Raw genomic sequence first — 18,808 nt, forward strand, 5'->3', positions numbered from 1 at the left:
TTGATTCGGTGTGGGGTCGGCACGACGGCGGCGTCTTCGATGTCGTCTCTCTGTTGGGAGCATTGTGACAGGAGACATGGTTTGGAGGTCCTACGCTCCACCGGTGTTCGCCGCTGCCCTAGCTCGTTCTTCTCCAGCGCAATGTACGGTTGTTGGTGGTGAATCCAAGATGGTGCCTTTCTTGGGTCGAATTGAGTCCCGCCATCCTCTTGCCACCTCCTTTAGGCATTAAGGGGGAGGGTGGTGCGTTGATGAAGGAAGCTTGGCGAGAGCTGCTGTTCTTCGGAGGTGACTGACGTCGGTCGAGATGCGGCGAGGTTTTCGAATTAGGGTAGGGTCTTTTGTGTCATATTTGTGTTGTCGTTGTTGGCTGTCTTTGGACTAGCCGGTTGTGGAGTGGGTGCTACGCTCGTTGTTCGCAGCGAGTGATAGTCGTCTTATACTTGCAATTCTTTTTTTCTATAAAGCTATGGTACGCAATTTGCGTACTCTCGAAAAAGGAATGGCTACTTGACCTTATCATATGCCTTCTCAAAATCCACCTTGAAGATCACCCCCATCTAGTTTCTTCGAATGGATTTCATGTAAGACAACAACCCCTTCTAGGATATGTCTTTCAGGCATGAAAGCAGTTTGACTCAGTTGCATCATCGAATGGGCAATTCGTATCAATCTACTTGTGGCTATTTTCGTGAATATTTTGAAACTCGCATTCAAAAGACATATTGGCCTAAATTGTTCTATTCGAATTGCTTCCTCTTTCTTTGGCAACAACGTTATCGTATCAAAGTTAAAATGAAATAGTTGCAGATGGCAGTTAGATAAGGCAAACCTTTATTTTTGTTAGTGCTTGCTTAGTGTTTTTGGTAGATTTATTTAGTAGCTGCATTTAGCCAAACAATTAGCCAAATATTTTGAATGTATGGCTTGAATGATCGTCTCTCGCATCCGTGTCCGCGAACGGATGCCGGGGCGAATTTGCGGGTCAGCGCCCTAATAACGTTTCTATTTTTATTATTTTTTTAATAAATGTCAAACGTGTGGCACAAATACATAGTATCTCCAAGATTTTTTATGGCAAGTTTACTGACGCGAGGATGACAAATTTAATTGTCGACAATGACAACTTTATTTTCGACAATGATATATTTGTAAAAAGCATCATGACCGGATTTGCTTGGTGCAGGCACATGTGTGGCATTTAGAAAAAAGAAAAAGAAAAAAGTCCGATGAACGAGACGCCATGGCCTGGCTGGTGGCTGCCATGCCGATTCGCACTCTCGCAACGCCAGTGCGCCGCGGCAGGAGAAGCTGGGGGAGGTGTAAAAAGATTGCCCACGCGTGGGGCAGAATGATGCCGCCGGCGGCGCGCGTCCGGCGCCTGGCCACGGCGGCCGCGGCGCCGCTCTCCGACCTCACGGACGCGCTGCTCGCCACCCGCCTCGCCAACCACCTCCTCACCACGCCGCACATCCCGCCCGCGCTCCTGCCCGCCGCGCCGCTGCCGCTCCCCGTCCGCCTCCACGTCCTCCGCCACCCGGCCCTCCCGCCCACCTCCAAGCTCTCCTTCTTCCTCGCCGCCACGCCGCCCGCCTCCCCGCACCTCGCCGCCACCTTCCCCGTCCTGCTCCGCGCGCTCGCCACGCACTCCCCTCCGCTCCTCGACGCGCTCCTCCCCTTCGCGCTCTCCTCCCCGTCCCCCGACGCCCTCCTCCCCGGCCTGCTCTCCGCGCTCCTCTCCGCCTCCCGCCTCGACGCCGCGCTCGCGCTCCTGCAGGACGCCCCTCCCGACCTCCTCCCGCGCCTCGCCGCCGCCGCCATCCCTTCCCTCATCGCCTCCCCTGACCCCCTCTCCGCCGTCCCCGCCATCCGCAGGCTGCTTCCCATCGCCTCCCACCCGCCTCACGTCCGAGCCACCAACCGCCTCCTCCTCGCCCTGTCCAAGGAGAACCTCTACGATGACTTCTGCCATGTGTTCGACGAAATGTCAAGGAGGGGCCTTCCTTCCAACTTGAGGTTCTACAACATTTGCATCCACGCCTTCGGCAAGTGGAAGCGCCTGGATAAGTCGCTGAAGCTCTTCGCGGCTACGAAAGCTGCCTCTCCTCCGCTGGTGCCAGATATATGCACGTACAATTCGGTCATTCGTGTTCTTGTGATTGGCGGGAGGGTGGCTGACGCTTTGCTGGTCTTTGATGAAATGAAGTTGGCCGGGATCCACCCAGACGTGTTCACTTACCGCGCGGTTGTGGATGGGTGCTGCAAGAGTTTCAGGATGGATGACGCACTGCGTATGTTTCAGGAGATGCGCGGGGGCACCGGGCTGAAGGGGGATGTCGTGGTGTACAATTCGCTTCTAAATGGACTCTTCAAAGCAAAGAGGCTTGATGAGGCATGTGGTTTTTTCGAGACAATGGTGGCGGATGGGATCCAATGCTCAGCGAGCACACACAACACCGTGATCGATGGGCTGTTCAAGAATGGGAGGGCAGAAGCCGCATGTCGGCTGTTCTATGAGCTAAGGAAGAAAGGTCAGCTATTGGATGGGATTGCATACAGTATTATGGTAAGGGAGTTCTGCAAGGAGGGCACAGGGGACCAAGTTGCAGAGGCAGTCAGTTTGGTCAAGGAGATGGAAGACCGGGGCTTTGTTATTGATTTGGTTACCATTACATCATTACTTCTAGGTTTTAACAAGAGTAGACGGTGGGATTTGGAAGAGAAGATAGTGAAGATCATAAGAGATAGCTCTGTCTTGCCAGATGCCATTCGATGGAAGTCCAACATGATGGATGCCTTGACAGGACCACAGGATAGAGCGAAAGATGGAACATCAATCTTTCCATTTGATGGTAATATGAACGATGTGATGAGTTTGCTCAATCCTGCAGTATGCACTGATACAAATGAAGGAACCACACACAATGAACCCAAGGATGATTGGTCTTTGTCCCCACACTTAGATCATCTTGCCAAACATGCTGATCATTCAAATAATTCTGCTATATTTACAGTGCACAGAGGTCAGAGGGTGGAAGGCATGGGGGGTAAAACTTTCGATGCTGACATGGTTAATACATATATGTCAATCTTTTTAGCCAAAGGGAAGTTGAGTGTAGCCTGCAAGTTATTTGAGATCTTTACAAATCTGGGAAGGAAAGGGACAAGTTATACATACAATTCACTGATGACCTCATTTGTCAAGAAGGGGTATTTGAAGCAGGTCTGGGCAGTTCTTCACGAGAGGGGTGGACAACTCTGCCCCAATGACATAGCAACATACAACCTGATAATTCAGGGTCTTGGCCAGATGGGGAAAACAGAGGTTGCTAGCTCAATCATGGAACAATTGTCAAAGAAAGGTGTTTACATGGATATTGTTATGTACAACACTTTGATCAATCAATTGGGAAAGGTCGGGAAGGTTGAAGAAGCAAACTGTTTGCTTGAGCAGATTACCACAAGGGGCATGAAACCAGATCTTGTTACTTTTAATACCTTGATCGATATTAATGCGAAAGCTGGTAGGTTGAAGGAAGCCGACAAGTATTTGAGGAGGATGATTGCAGAAGGCATTGCTCCAAATCACGTGACGGAAACAATAATGATTTTCCTTGATAAGGAGATTCAAAAGAAAAAACAGCAATCTAAATGAACTACCGAAAAAGCATGAATAATATCAGTGCAACGAAGGCTTTTTCAAGATACTATATTGGCGAAAAGGAACAGTTGTTGTAACAAACTCTACGGAGAGGTAGCTCTGTTGTGAATCGAAAATGCCATGAGGTAAACTTTGCAATATTTTGTCTTAATTTGAGATATTTTTTTTACCAAATTTTCATTTACTACCTTCAGAGAGCATGACGATATCAGGTGAATGAAAATGTAATCATGCATAGGCTAATTATAGTTAGTTTATTCGATTGTGAGTATCTGTTGGGAAGTCCGTTGAAGAATGCTTCCTTAGATGATTGAATGATGGGAGTATGTACCTACAACTACAGTTTTTTTTTATGTTTTTCGTTTTTCTTATGTGAATTATGAAGTCATGTATTTCACATGTATCCTAATTTATTAAGTGATATTGTATGAAACATACAAATGCCGTGTGATATTTGATATATATGAATATTTGGACGGCCATTAACTTGCTTCATTATGTTAATATATGAAGATTCCCCCTTTTTTTAGATCATTGCTCTTGTTAATTGCTTGAGCTGGTTCACTCCCATTTTGCACATGAATATTTGATAAGACTATGAGTATTTAGTTCTATCCTGACCTTTTGAACGTTACCATGCTTATGTATCTTTTTTATCCGGGGCATAATTCCTGGCTTCTTTTATTGAATTCAAAGATGTACAAGATTACAATGACACAAATGAGCCATGCATCTTCCAGACATTTGAGCACATGAAACTGAAAAGGAGATGCTACAACAGTCACCGCATTCAGGAAAACATAACAAATCAAAACATTGTAAATGTGGGAACTGTTGTCTTCTGCTTGTAGCTTCGGATTCCGTCATGGTTTATCGAAGCAGAGAGATCACTGATTTACGTGACCTCAGACTACCTGAGCACCGAGCAGTCTCTCCCCTGCAAAGAGGTGAAACGGAAAACAACTTCAGCCAGTTTTAAAATCTTATCGTTAAAGGTCAGTTTGTTTCTTTTGAATCAAATGGTCTATGAGACTGCATGTAATCCAATTATGTACCAAATTCCTGTAGATTCCAGATTCCCTGTGTACCAGTTGGCTATAGAGTTTTCCAGTTGAAATGGCGCATGTCTCCCGCACTAGAGCATTTCTGATTACACCCCAGATGGATCTCACATTAGATCGGTTGAGAAAATATGTTAGTTTCCTGCCCTTTCTCTAGGCAGGTCTGGCATGATATCCTCTCCTGGCTGAGGATGATGTGCAGGCCATCTGACCAGGACACCTCCCTCCAACGCATGGTGGCTAGCTGCCAAAGAGACGATTCCCAAATCTCTTCGCAAGGGACTGGCCACCGTGACGCTGCTGACGGGATGGATGATCTAGAAACAGCATAACGCCTGCGTCTTCTATGGGATTGACCCTCTGTCCACTTGCTGACCGAGAAAATCAGAGCCGAGGCAGCGCTCTGGGCTCGAGCTGGGGCTGCTAGTCTTCGCTTGGTGATCCCAAACACCTGGGATGTCCATTAAAATCATTGTAACACAAACTGTAAACCACCTCCCAGTAGGCCTGTAACTTTTACCAGTCTTTGCATTTTCTCATAAAAAGAAAAATAGGTCAGTTGCCTCTCGTGCTCCACAAAGCTTGCAGTTAATGATGCATATTGTTCCTTGTAAATTTTCAGCACAGAGATAAAAGAATGCATCTAGGGAAGTATGTAGACTGCTTCATGGTTTACATGGCTCGGCATGAAACTCGAGATTCAGTATGAAACTATCATGGTCCTGCATTTTCTGAAGTGGTGATCAATCCAAACAATGAGGTTCATACTGGAACTAGTTGTGGAATCTATATTTGGCTTTATTTCCACCATAGTTTACTTCTGAGTGTTTCCCCTTATTATTTTGCTGTTTCTTTACACCTGATGCTCATTAACAGGAATTTTTAGCAGTCAGCGAGCGGAAGGACTACACTTTAAGTCGTTAAGGAATTCTGTTGTCCACTCAGAAATTCTCTTTGAGTGGTAGCACTCAGTTTGTTCTCTGAACCCTGTAGTGCCAAAAGAGACTTGACAGTGTGAAGGTGGAGGTCAAAAGATGGACGGTTTTAGCTGTGAATTAGCACAAGTGGAGAACTGATCTGGATGTATTGTGGGTGCTCTCACATGTTAAACATGCCTAGCCAGAGTAACAGGAGTAGAAGCAAGGGAGTGTGCCATGTGCGCTATTGAAGTATTGAGTGCTACGCAGATATGTTCCGTTTGGACTTCATGTGCAGCAACATTTCTGCTGCGTCCTTCATCTCCTCTTTGAATGTGTGGTTGCTAGACAGCTGTAGCTTGATATCTGTGAGATGGATGGCATTAGTTTGCAATTAATTCCTAGCAGATTGGCAGGTTAGCAGTTACATGCTATTTTCAAGTAGAGGGGGGTTGTGGTTTGTGGAGAAAAACGTGAATCCGAGAACAGTGGGCAGCTGCTTTGCTGGGACTGGAAGCTGTCTGTTACTTCTATGTAGCACTTCTCCAGGATGCTGAATTTCAGGCCGATTCAGGCCCCGAGCCAAGTAACCATGGAGGCCATGAAGCACCTTTTGGTCCAGATTGAGAAGAGAATCTGAGTGCAGCTGCGTAACTTCGTCCGATTTGCTGTGCACCACATATCTGAAGCAACAACTCTACGACTGTTTAGTTCAGTTCTCAATATTCTTTGGTAAATTGGCGCTACCAATTCTACATAGTATAGACGAATAAAACAAATATTTCGGTCGAAATCCGAGTCTTTCCAGTTGACCTGCTGTGTGACTGTTTTAAATTACGAGGTTGCTTCGTAGCGGCAATTGCCCGACGTTGTTTCTTGTGGCAACTGTATAATCCAAATCCAGCAGTAACTTTTCGATTGCTCATCCTTTTACTGCAACCTGACGATGCTAAATTATTCAGAGCAAATAGTGATGGTGCTCGCTTGTCTAATCGGAAACAAGTGTCTACAGTTCAAAGTTTTTTCATTGCAAAACAGTTATGTGCTGGTAAATTATTTAAATCTGCCACTAACAATTATTTATAATTCAACGTTTTTTCATTGCAAAACAATTACCTTTTGCAGCCTTACACTGTATCTGCCATGCCGTTTTCAGTATGCTAACTAACCCTCAGCTGTTGTGCTCTATTTGTAGAGTAAGAAAGATGATCTGCTTTCAGCAGGCACAGTGGGGTGGTGGCTTGCAGCTTTTATGGAGGAAAACCGTCAATCAAAAAACAGCTGGTGGCTGCTGCGCTGGGACTCACTTATGTGGGACACTTAGTGAGGGAGACGCTTCTAGAGACCTTGCTAAGAAAGCTTGCTCTGCCACGTAGATGAGGTGAGTGAGCCAGCTACTCTGCGACCGTTTAATTCAGCTTTCATTAAGTACTTCTGGTAAACAGGTGGTATCAATCCTGCTAGTGGACGCTAAATAAGATACAAACGGTAACAAAATATTTCGCTCGAAGTTGGAGCCTGACCTTTAGGCAAATCTGCTGTGCAGTGGTTTTGAAGTATGAAGATGTCCCGTAGTGGCCATTGTAGTATGAACCAAATGCTATGAGATTCCTGCCATACTCTGCGTAAGCTTTTGTCTATCGTCACCAGTTTTTACGCGTGGTAGGTGTCAATAGTTTACCATTGGTCTCGGTGTTCAATTTCTTTTCCTGCAACATGACGACACTAAATCATTTTTTAACGAATAAGTATAATATGGTGCCCACTTGAATAATTTTTAGGCTGGTTGTAGCCATCGTTTTCATTTTCTTTATTGCAATTAGTACGTTTTTTCTGTTGGCACGGGCATGCAGCAACCATCCAAAATCTGCCATGAATAGACTACACTTCCGTAGTGGTGGTGGGTGTCAATCGCGAAACGTGCGTACGTGGTCACATGCACATGATTCGGCGTAGCAAACCATAGAGTACAGTTAGCAGTTGTCCGTTTAGGCGGCAGCTGAAAACTGTGCCACAGGGTGCACTTGATTCCAACGTTTTTCGTAGAGAACTCGAGCCGTTCGGGTGCTGGACGCAAGCACAAACAGGCTCTGCTTGATACGCAAAGTGTCCTGGCTCAATCCATGTTGCGTTCCAGAATTCGAAGGCATAATGTCGAATGTCTGGGGTACCCCGTACTCCCTGACATGGAGTGCTCCCATATATTTTGGTCCATTTAAAAGTTGCTAAAAATTCTGGGGAAAAACACAACATAATACTACCAACAGATTTCAAGTCCAAGGGGTTCTTAAGAAAAAAAAAACGATTTCAAGTCGAAGCTAATTGTTCAAGAAACAAAAAAGAAAATTCTAAAATTAATATTGTCCATGCTCCAGATATATGGACCAAATTGTGAAAGCTACTATTCCAAATAAGATTTGTCTTTCTTTTTTGTTTCTAGTTATGTGTTGCAAATTTGGATTTATCCTTGTAACATTATTAGTACTATGTGTTATATGTTAATTTGGCCAACTATTTTGTTCATGAATTTTGGATAGAGGCTTTTATACTAGGAGTACTTTGAGGCAGGTGAAGTAGGTGACAAGCTGGCATGGGATGATTAATTGTGGCGTTTGGGTTGGTGCACAAGAAGAGAAACTCATGTCCCAACAAGCCTGCAAAGGGTAATATATATGCCAGTCATATCTCAAGATAAGCAAGTGTGCAAGGGATGGACCTGAGCATCAGGGCGCTTGGGCACCTACATTTTTTCCTTTTGCTTCAAGCACGCTAGCAACAGATATGGGTATGGGTGGCATCGGGATATTACCCCACAGCTAGGATCTTTGACCACCGAGTTTAAAAAGCCGGCGAGTTCGCACGATGAACTTCAAAAGATGCCTATCACAAATATGTTGCTCATTTGGTGCATGTGTGATGAGATCTCAAAGGTGGTCTCGTTGTGGCTGTGGCCGTAGGAGAGCTTCTAGGTCTTGTCATCCTTAAGAGCTTGATGATGCCAAAACACTACATATTAGTATTGTTCTACATCTGCCCTCGGCAATGTCGTAGTACGTGTTTTTGGTGATGCCAAGCGACATCATAAAATTTGGGCTGCCTGCAGCAATAAACTTGTATTTAACCATAGTTTATTTAAATGTATGCATATGTACGTAGCTTTGACATCACTAGTTCCCACTCCTAGCGCCCCCACTGTCCCTGAGGATTGGCCGGCATTAGTGTTTGCTAGGCAACTATAGCTTGATATCTGTGAGATGACTGGCGTTACTGTTTGCAATTAATTCCTAGCAGATTGGCGGGTTAGCGGTAACATGCCAATTTCAAGTGGAGCGGGGTTGTGGATGGCGGAGGAAAACGTGAATCCTGTTGGATAAGTGAGCAACTAGTATTTCCTGAGGGCCAAAGGCCATTACATATACCTGTGTGAGAAAGTGCAGAAAAGCCCCTTATACAATGGGGATGTACACAATGAACTATACACATCTAACACCCCCCCTCAAACTCATGGTGGATCAACAACACTGAGTTTGGAGAGGAAAAACCCATGCTGCGCTCGAGTCTGTGCCTTCGTGAAGAAATCAGCCAACTGTAACTCAGAGGGCACATAGTGAAGAGCGAGAGTCTGATCCTGCACAGCAGCACGCACAAAGTGGGCATCCACGCCGATGTGCTTGGTGAGCTCATGCTTCACCGGGTCACGCGCAATACTGATAGCACCGGTACTATCGGACAGTAGAGGAGTGGAGGTAGTAGCAGACACACCAAAATCCTCAAGTAACCACCGTAACCAGATCACCTCAGCCGTCAACATAGCCATGGCTCGCAACTCAGCCTCTGTACTCGAGCGAGAAACTGCAGTCTGCTTCTTTGTCTTCCAGGCAATAAGAGAGCCACCAAGAAAGACACAATAAGCAGACAGCGAGCGTCGATCCGAGGGATCACTAGCCCAGGTAGCATCAGAGTAGGCCTGGAGCTCAAGAGAGCTGGAGCGGGGAAAGAAAAGGCGCTGAGAGATCGTTCCACGAAGATATCGTAGAACACGGAGGAGATGACTATAGTGGACAGAGGTGGGGGCGGAAACAAACTGACTCAGGATGTGGACAGGATAGGAGATGTCAGGACGCGTAACAGCAAGATAGACAAGACTGCCAACAAGATGACGATAGCGAGTGGGATTAGGAAGAGGGTCACCATCGGTGGCACGAAGCTGAACGTTGAGCTCCATGGGAGTCACAACCGTACGCTCATCACCGAGAGCAGTGCGAGCAAGAAGATCCTGAATATATTTTTCTTGGGAGATGTAGAAGCCATCAGAGGTCGAGGAGATCTCAATCCCAAGAAAGTAGCGAAGTGGACCAAGATCAGTCATAAGAAACTGGTCGCGAAGGCGAGCCTTAACAAAGGCAATGTAATCAGTGTCATCACCAGTGATGATCATGTCATCAACATAGAGAAGGAGAAGAGTCCGACCACGAGGAGACGTGTGAACAAACAGTGCGGGATCATGGTCACTGGGCAAGAAACCAGCGGCAGTCACCACAGATGCGAAGCGCTCAAACCAGGCGTGAGGGGCCTGTTTGAGACCATATAGGGAGCGGCAAAGTCTACAGACCATACCATCAGGAGCATAGTATCCCTGTGGTGGCTGCATATAAACCTCCTCACGCAACTCGCCATTGAGAAAAGCGTTCTGAACATCAAGTTGAGAGATAGACCACTGACGGATAGAAGCCACATCAAGAAGAGTGCGGACAGTGGTCATGTGAGCCACAGGAGCGAATGTCTCATCATAATCACGCCCCTGCTCCTGCTGAAAGCCACGGGCCACTAGACGAGCTTTGTAGCGCTCAAGAGAACCATCGGAGCGAGTCTTAACTTTGTAGACCCACTTGCAGGTGATGGGACGGACACCGGAAGGAAGGGGAACCAGATCCCATGTGCCAGAACGCTCAAGAGCAGCAAGCTCTTCGGCCATCGCAAGTTGCCATTCAGGCTGAGTGATGGCAGTTTGGTAGGAAGTGGGCTCAGCAATAGCAGAGAGACCATACTGATTAGGTGAGTAGCGATCAGGCGGGGGGCAAGGCCGAGCACGAAGATTGTGAACCGGGGGAGGCGTGAGAGGAGGTGCACAAGAGGTGGAAGGCTCGTCAGAGGAGACATCCTCAGTACGAGATCGGCGAGTATAGTGGAGAGGGAACGGTGAGAGAGGGTGACGGACTGGAGATGATGGTGGAGAGGTGGAGGAAGAGGATGGAGTAGACGGTGTCGGTGGGGAATAAGAAGGAATGAGAGGTGCCGGAGGAAGCGGTGACACATGAGGCACATAGTCGGGTGTGTCAGGAAGGAGCAGGAAAGAAATGTCATCCACAGAGAAACTCGAGGAAGGAGAACGTGGGTAGTAAGAACGAGACTCGTCAAATGTCACATCATGCGAGATGCGCAAGCGACGACCCACAGGATCCCAACATCGATAGCCCTTGTGCTCATCACTGTAGCCAAGAAAGACACACTCAACCGACTGAGCAGTCAGTTTGGTGCGTTCTCGGGGGGCAAGAAGGACGTAACACACACATCCAAACATCCGAAGAGCGGAATAGTCAGGGGAACGTCCGGTGAGACACTCCATAGGGATACCACCCTGCAAAGCAGTGGAGGGCTGAATGTTGATGAGATAGGTGGATGCGGAAACAGCCTCAGCCCAAAAATGGGGTGGAAGGGAAGCAACAACCATTAGCGCACGAGCCGTCTCAAGCAAATGACGATGCTTGCGTTCGGCAACGCCATTCTGAGCATGAGCCCCAGGACATGAGAACTGGGCAAGAGTACCCTGTTCTGCTAGAAAACCACGCAACAGCTGAGAGATATACTCCCCAGCAGAGTCAGCACGAAAGGTACGAATGGACGTGGCAAACTGAGTGTGAACCATGGCAGCAAAACATTTGTATATAGAGAGAACCTCGCTACGAGATTTCATGAAGTAGAGCCAAGTGTAGCGAGAGAAATCATCAATAAACAAAACATAGTAGCAATGACCACCTTTCGAATCAAAGGGAGCAAGACCCCAGACATCAGAATGAACTAAGTCAAACGGATGCTGAGATACTGACTCACTAGTAGGATAAGGTAACTGAGTCTGTTTGCCAAGTCTGCAACCATTACAATGTAAGGAGACATCTCCAGATACAGACCCTAAGAGGCCTTGACGAACTAAAGAAGACAAGCGAGAGCCACAGATGTGACCAAGGCGATGATGCCACTGCTGGAAGGACGCAGACGAAGAGGCAGCAAGAGCATGGGAGCTGGCAGAAGTGGCGGCAGCGGAAGGAACACAAAGCCAGTCAACCTCCCAAAGGCCCTCTGACTCACGGCGCCGAGGGCTAGCTCCAACCAAGACCTTGGTGTGAAGATCCTGAATGGAGCAAGAGTCGGTATCAAGAATGACACGACAACCAGAATCAGTAAGTTGGGCAGCAGAAAAAGGATTCATGGTAAGACGAGGAACATGTGAAACACTTGGAACAGAGAAGGACGGAGTGGAAAGAATACCACGACTAACAACAGGAAGAGATGTGCCATCGGCAGTAAGAACATTAATAGGCGAATCAAGAGGTCGAAGAGAGGATAATACAGAAGAATCAGAAGACATATGGAAGGAGGCTCCAGAATCCAAAACCCACGAAGATGTACCTGACTGTGTAGATGCCTGCTGTGGTGGAGAAGTGGCTGCAGTCACAGCAGCAGCTGAACCAGTCGACGAGGAGCCTGAGGAGGCCAAGAGACGTTTGAGCCTCACAATGTCCTGGTCAGTGAGGGACGTAGTCGAGGAAGATCCAGGAGTCCCACTGGAAGAGGAGCGCCGCTGGTCTCGCTTCTTCTCACGGCAATCAGACTCTGGGTGACCTGGCCGAGAGCAGTAGCCACAGAAGGTGTCACGGCGCGACCGGCCCCTCTCAGTGTAAGCAGGTCGACTCACCCCCCCTGAAGGTGTGGGGAGGAGCGGTGGAGCGGTGAGCCGAGCAGACGACACGGGAGCACGAGCAACCAACACAGACGGGACCACCAGCAATCCAGCAGAGCGAAGGTGGGTCTCCTCAGCACGAAGCTCGGCAAGCACCTCCGAGATAGGAACACGACCGCGAGCAAGCAAGTGAGCGTCTGGGCTCAAACTCAGAGCGGAGACGAGCTAGGAACTCGTGAACCCTGTGAAACTCCAAATCAGACCGCGTAGTCTGACAGCAACGGCAAGTTCCACAAACAACTGTCCTCAGTGAGTCAAGCTGATGCCAGATGGCAGAACACTGAGAATAGAACTCATCAACAGACGAGTCACCCTGCTGAAGAGCATGCTCCTGACGCACCACAGAGAGGTAGAGGGCATCGCCAGAGGGCTGATAGCGCTGACAAAGATAGGACCACATTGCTGCAACAGTGCCGAGACCCATGAACTCCGAATCAAACTGAGGTAGGACACTCGCAGTGAGAACAGCAGCAGCTCGAGCATCATCGTTGCACCACTGAGTGTAGGCAGACAGATCATCCCGGTAGACAGAAAGAGCAGCAGAGTAGGCGGATACCTGCTGATCATAAGCGTCAACTGCAGCATCATCCAGAGCCTTGGCTGCATCCCGATCAGCCTGAGAAGCTTCAGCAGCAAGCACTGGCGGTGCCGGCGGAACAGGGGCCACCGGAGCAACCGGGCAGGGCGGACAGGGAACCTCACCAGAGAGAACGCCCCACAGCAGCATATGGATGCGCATGAAGCCCACAAACTCAGCGTAGTTGGTGCCATCAAAGATCACGGAGCACCGAGGAACAGCAACATAGCCCGCAGAAGACATGACGAAACTCTGTGCGGCTCTTCCTCTCTCTCTCCTCTTTTTTTTTGGATAAGGTCAACGCCCCTCGATCTAGATCGGGGCTGAGAACCTCACGCTGGCTCGAGCCAGCACCGAGCGGGGAGATTGGGAGGCGAGGAGGACCGGCCAAGGGGCTGCACCTGCGGCAGCAGGTGAAGCAGCAGCTGCCCCAGCCAGATGCGACGGCAGCGGAGGAAGGCGAGGGCGACCTGGGTGCGCGCAGCCGGAGGCACGGCGGGGGCGCGGTGAAGGGGCGGCGGCGCGGCCGGGGCGCGGCCTGGCCACAGCAGGGCGGAGAGGGCGCGGCCGGGGCACGGCCAGGCGGGTAGGTCGCGGCCGGGGCGCGGCCGGGCGGGGAGGTCGCGGCCGGGGCGCAGCCTGGACACGGCCGGGCCTAGACGTGGCTGGGCACGGAAGCACGGGCGCGGGCAGGAGCTGCCGGGCGCGGAGAAGGTGGCCGGCGACGGGGGAGGAGAGGGCCGGCGACGAGGAGGCTAGGCACGGAGCTGCAGCGTGCGGGGAGGAAGAGGAACCTGGCATCTGATACCATGTTGGATAAGTGAGCAACTAGTATTTCCTGAGGGCCAAAGGCCATTACATATACATGTGTGAGAAAGTGCAGAAAAGCCCCTTATACAATGGGGATGTACACAATAAACTATACACATCTAACAAATCCAAGAACAGTGGGCAGCTGCTTTGCTGGGACTCGAAGCTGGTTGATACTCCTATGTAGCACTTCTCCAGGATGCTGAATCCCAGGCCGATTCAGGCGCCATTCAGGACAAGAAGCACATTTAGGTCCTCTGTTGGTATGACATGATTTAAAACAATGGCATGATTTCCAGTATACAGACCTGGTGTGCGACTGTTTTAAATCATGTCATTTGTTTCGTGGTGGCAATCGTATATATAATCCAAATCCAGCGATTACTTTTGAATTGCTCATCTTTTTAGTGCAACCTGACAACGCTAAATTAGATTCGGAGCAAGTAATTATGGTGCTCGCTTCGCTTGTCTAATCGGAAACAATTGTCTGCAATTCAACGTTTTTTCTTTCGTTGCAAACAATTTTTCTGCTGGTAAATTATCTAGTTCTACCACCAACACTGGACCTTGCAGCCTTACACTATATCTGCCATGCCGTTTTCAGTATGCTAGCTAACCCTCGGCTGTGCTGTGGTCTATTTGTAGAGTAAGAAACAATGGGGTGGTTGCTTGCAGCATTTAGGAGGAAAACCGCCAACCAGAAAACAGCTGGAGGCTGCTGTGCTGGGATTCACTTATCTGGGACACTTAGTGAGGGAAACACTTCTAGAAACCCTGCTAACAAAGTTTGCCCTGCCACATAGATGAGGTGAGTGAGCCAGCTACTCCGTGACCGTTTAATTCAGCTTTTACCACTCTTCGGTAAGCAACATGGTACTATCAGTAAACAAGTGGCATCAATCCTGGTAGTAGATGCTAAATATTCCCTCATCCGTTCCTAAATATGAGTCTTTGCAGAGACTTCACTATAGACTACATACGGAGCAAAATGAGTAAATCTACGCTCTAAAATGCATCTATATACATCCGTATGTGGTCCATAGTGGAATCTCTACAAAGACTTATACCGTTGTATTTAGGAACGGAGGGAGTACGGTCCAAATGCTAACAAACATTTCGCTTGAAATTCGAGCGTTTCCGTGATGCAAATCTGCTCTCTAAACTGTTTAAAAGCATGAGGATGTCTATGTGGTGAACTTTTTGTCTATCATCGCCAGTTTTCACGCGTGGTTGGTGGCGAGGTCAAAATAACCTGAGTAGGTGTGTCGTGTCCTCTTTGGATGTACTCTATTTTTTACCATTGGCCTCTATGTACATTTTTTTTCCATACTACCTGACAACACTGGTAGGCTCGTTGTAGCCATCACTTTGGTTTTTCTTTATTGCAGATACATATTTTACTGTTGGTATGGTCACGTACCGCAGCAACAATCCAAATCCGCCATTGATAAAACAACCTCCGTAGCCTCAGATAATGGTGGTGGGCGTGTCAATCGTCAAACGTGCGTACGTACTCACATGCACATGATCCGGCGTCAGCAAACTATACAAGTACAAAAGTATAGAGTACAGTTAGCCGTTCTCCGTTTAGGCGGCGGCAGCTGAAAACTGTGCCGCATCGGAGTCCCGGGAGCCAGGATGCATGCTATAGTTTTATAGTACTCCCTCCGTTCCTAAATATAAGTCTTTTTAGAGATTTCACTATAGACTACATACGAAGCATAATGAGTGAACCTACACTCTAAAATATGTCTATATACATTCGTATGTAGTTTGTAGTGGAATCTCTAAAAAGACTTACATTTAGGAACGGAGGGAGTACAATCTAGCGAGCCTCTTGGCTTGTGTCTAGATATTGATTTCTCTACACAGCAATTTGTTTCTCGTAATGAATTAATTAGGAGAGATGTCAAATCATGTACTCGCTCCGATTCATATTAATTATCTCTGATTTAATACAAAGTGGATCGGAGGGGGTTACTATTCCTTTTTTTTGAAAATCAAATAGTGTAATACTTGATTCGAAGCATTTTTCTTACGCTGCGTTTGGATGTCCGTATTGAACCCTCTGTATCGGATTTGGTATTCGCTGGCCTCAATTCAGCTGTTTGGGTGCGCACCGAAACGTCCGGGCTGTAATGGGCACAATACAGGAGCGAAATCGCTCTCACTCGCGTAGCCTACCCGCGATACAGACCTCCCTGGCTCCGATTTCGGTCGAATTGGCCATCTCCCGCAAAAGAAAACGTTTCGCTCGCGCGAGACCTGACTGGCTGGCTCCTTCCTCCGCGCGACCAAAAGCTTCAGGAGGCGGGCGGCGGCGGCGGCGACGCAGGTATCCATCCCAACTCCTCGATCTCCTCCTCTCTCCGGCGGCCGCGGCCCCTTACCTTCTTCCTGCAGCTCACTCCTCTCCATCTCTGCACCGCACGACTGCCGCCGGATCTCTCTGACCAACTCAGGCCTTCCATTCCGCCCATCTCCAGCGGCATCAGGCCATCTCCTCCCATGCCTACAACAGCCTTCATGTCCCTCCCATCTATTCTGGACGCTGAAACCCATGTCATTTGCCATCTTCTTGTCCCTTTCTCTGGATGTCGTTCTTCCCCTTCCCTGGATCCCCTTCTTCAGCTATAAATTCGAAGTGGTGTTTATTTGGTTTTGCAAGCAGTGGAAGAGGTATCAAGCTGCCACATGCGCCATGGTGATAGAGTACCCCCATGTACTTGCTCCTCCGATGTTTATGTTTCATTGCAGAGATAAATGATTGGTGGCATTTAGAACTTCAACAGGACAAATCAACAACTCCTTCTGCACAGCACAGTTAGGTGGCTTCAGACCCAAAACATTACAAAGAAAAGTTCAGTTGGGCAAGAGAAACTTATATTGATAATGCATTTCTAGAATATTTGTTAATTTTTATTGTGGCTTCAGACCCAAAACATTACAAAGAAAAGTTCAGTTGGGCAAGAGAAACTTATATTGTTATATAATGCATTTTTAGAATATTTGTTAATTTTTATTGCTATATAACCATTCAATTATAGTCACATATTGTACAAATTTATATTTGATGCATATAGAAGAAAGCACTATCCAATTCCATAGTTTGACATCCAAACATAATTTTGTATTGAAACATACTAAGATTCCATAAGCCAATTCAATGGGCATCCAAACAACCGAATCCGTATTCGTGTCCATTACAGTTTCCTGACTGAATTGGAATTGAAACCAATTCAATACAGAGGCCTTCAATACAGACATCCAAACGCAGCGTTAGAGAACTCGAGCCGTTCGGGTGATGGACGCAAGTACAAACAGGCTCTTGCTTGGTACACAATGTGCCCCGACTCGGTTCTTGTTGCATTCTAGAAGGGGCAAAGTTCTTACCGAGGGGAATTTGAAGGCTTTGCGGGAATCCTAGACAAATGCTCTTGGATTGGATGATAGCAGCAGTGCATTGGTGTTGTTGTCCTTGTTGAACACACCGCCTTGGAGTCGGATTCGGACAACGATGGTGTTGGATCCCGCAGGTTCGCGGGCCTGGAGGCGTATGCCCCAACTTTAGTAATGCATAGACTTGTCTGGCAACCATGATGATAGCAAGTGAAGTTGGACCACCACAACAGTTTATAATCGACACTATGAAGTCGGAGCTACCATGTCGATGACCATGTTAAAATGTTGATACGCTAAGGTGGCGACTTGGTTGTGGTGGACGATGTCGGCAGAGCCCTTGCGCGTATCTCTCCAATGAATCTTGCCATCAAAATCGGACCAGACTCGTATGGCCCCAATTGGCAGTCATGCTCCACTATAACCGGCGCTTTGGCATGTCGTAATATCCATTTGCCCAGTTATCTTAGTTAATTGGAAATTTTACGAGCATTGTAATTACCACACCATTTTTTCCCTAGGGTTCCCAGAGAGGAGGTGGCCAACTTTTCTCTTTGACCTTGTCGACTCCTAGTGGGTTCCTTGTCCTTCCTAACCACTCGTGGCGTGGAATGGCGGGGGAACTCCGAATCTGAGTGTCATGGTTCGTGTTTTGTAGGCTCTTCAAGCTTTTTGTCATTGAGGAAGCTAAGGCGACAATAGCGATGGAATAATTGTTCCACAACCTTTTCATGTCGATGTCCTTTCTTGTAGTGGCGCCGAGGAGTCGGAGGATGGTGTAAATAGTTGGGCACTCGGTCTAGCGTGATTAATGTTTGTTCATGGCGATGGCAGCATGCTGGTCTCCCCGCAATGAAGCTCGGCCATATACCGCTTTTGTGAGGAACTTGTGAGGTTTGTGTCAGCCGAAGTTGAGATTATCTTTTGTCTCTTCTCGATGTTGGATTATCCCGTACGGCGATCTATCGATCCAGTCCGCGGCCACCGGTGACTTGTCGCCTGCTGCTTTTACAAACTTATGGATTTCAACAAGTTTTGCTTCCGTAATAGGGGGCCTAGAAACTACATTGAATTTTGCTCAAGAGCGTGCCACCGATGGACGCGGGATGCAGAAGGAGGAAGACGGTGTTGATTTCTTCAAGCATTGATTTGTGACTCGTATTCTTTTAAGGAATTTCTTGTAAGGACATATCTTTCGTTTTTGTAATTATTTTTAATTAACTTTTTTTGACAACATTTACTTTTAATCAACTAATGAAACGAGATGCTAGTATAGTTTAGGAAACAATGAATGAAACGAGACCAAGCCCCAAAAAATATCCAAGCTCTGTTCATTTTCAATTGGAGCTCGAGTTAAACATGCCG

At 47.7% G+C, this 18,808-nt stretch overlaps 1 protein-coding gene across 4 annotated transcripts; it reads left to right on the plus strand.

The window, feature by feature from the left end:
* Window positions 1-1,321: 1,321 nt before the first annotated feature.
* LOC119294824 (pentatricopeptide repeat-containing protein At4g01570-like) lies at window positions 1,322-16,043 on the plus strand. 4 transcript variants are annotated; one of them, XM_037573095.1, is made up of 6 exons: window positions 1,322-3,786; window positions 4,358-4,656; window positions 5,345-5,482; window positions 5,599-6,371; window positions 6,835-7,020; window positions 14,690-16,043. In XM_037573095.1, the coding sequence occupies exon 1, from the start codon at window positions 1,352-1,354 to the stop codon at window positions 3,653-3,655; it is 2,304 nt and encodes a 767-aa protein (XP_037428992.1). In that variant the 5' UTR covers window positions 1,322-1,351; the 3' UTR covers window positions 3,656-3,786; window positions 4,358-4,656; window positions 5,345-5,482; window positions 5,599-6,371; window positions 6,835-7,020; window positions 14,690-16,043. The 4 variants fall into 4 exon arrangements, with proteins under 4 accessions (XP_037428992.1, XP_037428995.1, XP_037428994.1 ...); XM_037573098.1 differs by lacking the exon at window positions 14,690-16,043 and adding an exon at window positions 8,208-9,139; XM_037573097.1 differs by lacking the exons at window positions 6,835-7,020; window positions 14,690-16,043 and having other exon boundaries at window positions 5,599-6,446.
* The last annotated feature ends 2,765 nt before the right edge of the window (window positions 16,044-18,808 follow it).

Source organism: Triticum dicoccoides, chromosome 4B (assembly GCF_002162155.2).
Source record: "Triticum dicoccoides isolate Atlit2015 ecotype Zavitan chromosome 4B, WEW_v2.0, whole genome shotgun sequence".
In the NCBI taxonomy this organism is placed as follows: Eukaryota; Viridiplantae; Streptophyta; class Magnoliopsida; order Poales; family Poaceae; genus Triticum; species Triticum dicoccoides.

Bases quoted from the DNA above. Each gene is read 5' to 3' on its own strand.
- LOC119294824 (XM_037573095.1), top strand. From the start codon at position 1,352: ATGATGCCGCCGGCGGCGCGCGTCCGGCGCCTGGCCACGGCGGCCGCG.